This window comes from Sinocyclocheilus anshuiensis, unplaced genomic scaffold (assembly GCF_001515605.1).
Source record: "Sinocyclocheilus anshuiensis isolate Anshui unplaced genomic scaffold, SAMN03320099.WGS_v1.1 scaffold2987, whole genome shotgun sequence".
Lineage (NCBI taxonomy): Eukaryota > Metazoa > Chordata > Actinopteri > Cypriniformes > Cyprinidae > Sinocyclocheilus > Sinocyclocheilus anshuiensis.
In genome coordinates this window covers 54,298-56,175 of record NW_015552809.1, presented here as the reverse complement: position 1 = coordinate 56,175, position 1,878 = coordinate 54,298, and the positions used below count along the sequence as shown (strand labels likewise).

The 1,878-nt window shown below is 35.3% G+C and overlaps 1 protein-coding gene across 1 annotated transcript in view; it reads right to left on the bottom strand.

Moving 5' to 3' along the window:
- The window catches only part of LOC107667969 (glutamate receptor ionotropic, kainate 2-like), a 139,550-nt gene that overhangs the window by 91,247 nt on the left and 46,425 nt on the right, over window positions 1-1,878 (bottom strand). The window contains exon 3 of the mRNA XM_016459703.1: window positions 679-822. Coding sequence (XP_016315189.1) covers window positions 679-822 — 144 coding nt within the window. The remainder of the gene's footprint in view (window positions 1-678; window positions 823-1,878) is intronic.

Here is a 1,878-nt window from a genome sequence, read left to right as displayed (position 1 = left end):
TTTTTTTTTTGATGAATTTTCAGCATAATTATTCCAGTCTTCAGTGTCACATGATTCTTCAGAAATCATTAAAATATGCTGATTTGCTGCTCAAGCAACACTTCTTTTTATTATCAATGTTGAATATGTTTTTGTTGCTTACTTTTTTTTTTTTTTTTAATTGATACATTTTCAGGATTTATTTATGTGAATCCTGAAAATTAATTAATATTACTCTGTACTTATTTGTGTAATTACACTGTAACAAGGACACATTAAAATAAAGTTTAACCCCATTCTGCAATATGGGTTATTGCTTTTGTATTGCTGTATTGTATTAATACAAACTATTATGAAATAGGTGAAAATATTAGAATATATGTTAATTGAAATAGGTGAAAAAAAAATAGAAATAGAAATTTTGCCTTGGCAAATAATGGAAATAGGTTTAAGTTAAAAAATAATAATAAAAATACTGAAAATAAACTGGAAAATGTAAGTAAGTAAATAAATAAAATAAAATAAAACTAATACTAAAATAAACTAAATGCCTATAATAGAATATAAATGGCATTCAGGGTAAATTGTTTAGGTATGTTTGTGCCGTTATGGCAATGCTAAAACAACACAACATCCTGCGATAACAACAATATCAGCATGGTGGGATTCATTCTTAGTGAACAGTGTAATGTGCAGTACCTCTTTGATGAGCGCCATGAAGCGGTTGCCAAAGCGCCAGGGCTTGTGGCGGTTACATTGGAGTGAACTGACAGTGATTTGAGGAGACTGCTGTACGGCCACGGCCACCACATGTACCGCGTCATACATCAGGGCAGCATCTGTCTGAAAAAAACACACACACACACACACACATTCACAGGTCAATCGGCCGTCAGCAGTGCACCTGAGGCTCTCTGACGATAATTAATCAAGCCTCAAAAACAGGTTAAACTCCAGTGTCATGAGCTGTGATTGGTGTATATTCAACTCAACGACCAATCACAGAGAATGAGAAAGTGTCAGAGTAGCCTTCAGCTGACTGCCACCCAAACTGACAGCCCTCCATACCGGAGACCTCTCATTCCACAGACCAAAATAAAATCTAATTAGTGTTTGCCTTGGATGATTGAGAAGCAATCACAACACCTCCCAGACTGGGCCGGTATGGAAATCATGCCTGAGGGGGGCTTCAGAATTGCTATCCTGTCAAATAAATCATTGCCAAACCTGTCATTTTCCAGCTTTTGTCTCTGATTGTCTGCCGCAAGTTTGTGGCTAAAGATGGCTCTGCCCTAATAATACTGCAACTTCACGCAAGCCTATTTGTATGTTTGCAGCAAAATAAACCATAGCCGAAGATTACAGACAGACTGCAATAAGACCAAGAAGACCAATCTATGGTGTTAAAAGAGTAGCTAAACCCGTGAGCTTGTACATTTGAATTTGGGAACTTTTACAATAAATATCTGTTGTGCTGCTAATTTCATTGGTCAGGTATGGACCAATAAAAACTTGGTCCTGCTCTCTTGCATCTGCATTTAGAAATAGACAAGTGAGGACTGCAACATTAATATCGCAAAAGACGTAGCACAGTCAAGTTGTAGATTTGAGAGGTTGTAAGTGTCGACTTTCGAAGCTGAAGTGCAAAAGTAAAAATGTAATACACATTTGTGTCTGTATTTTGTGTTTATGTGAATGTCATTTTCAGTGTTGGGGGTAATATATTACAAGTAACGCAAGTTACGTAATCAGATTACTTTTTTTCAAGTAACTAGTAAAGTAATGCATTACTTTTTAATTTACAAGAGAATATCTGAGTTACTTTTTCAAATAAGTAACGCAAGTTACTTATTTGAAAAAGTAACTCAGATATTCTCTTGTAAATTAAAAAGTAATGCG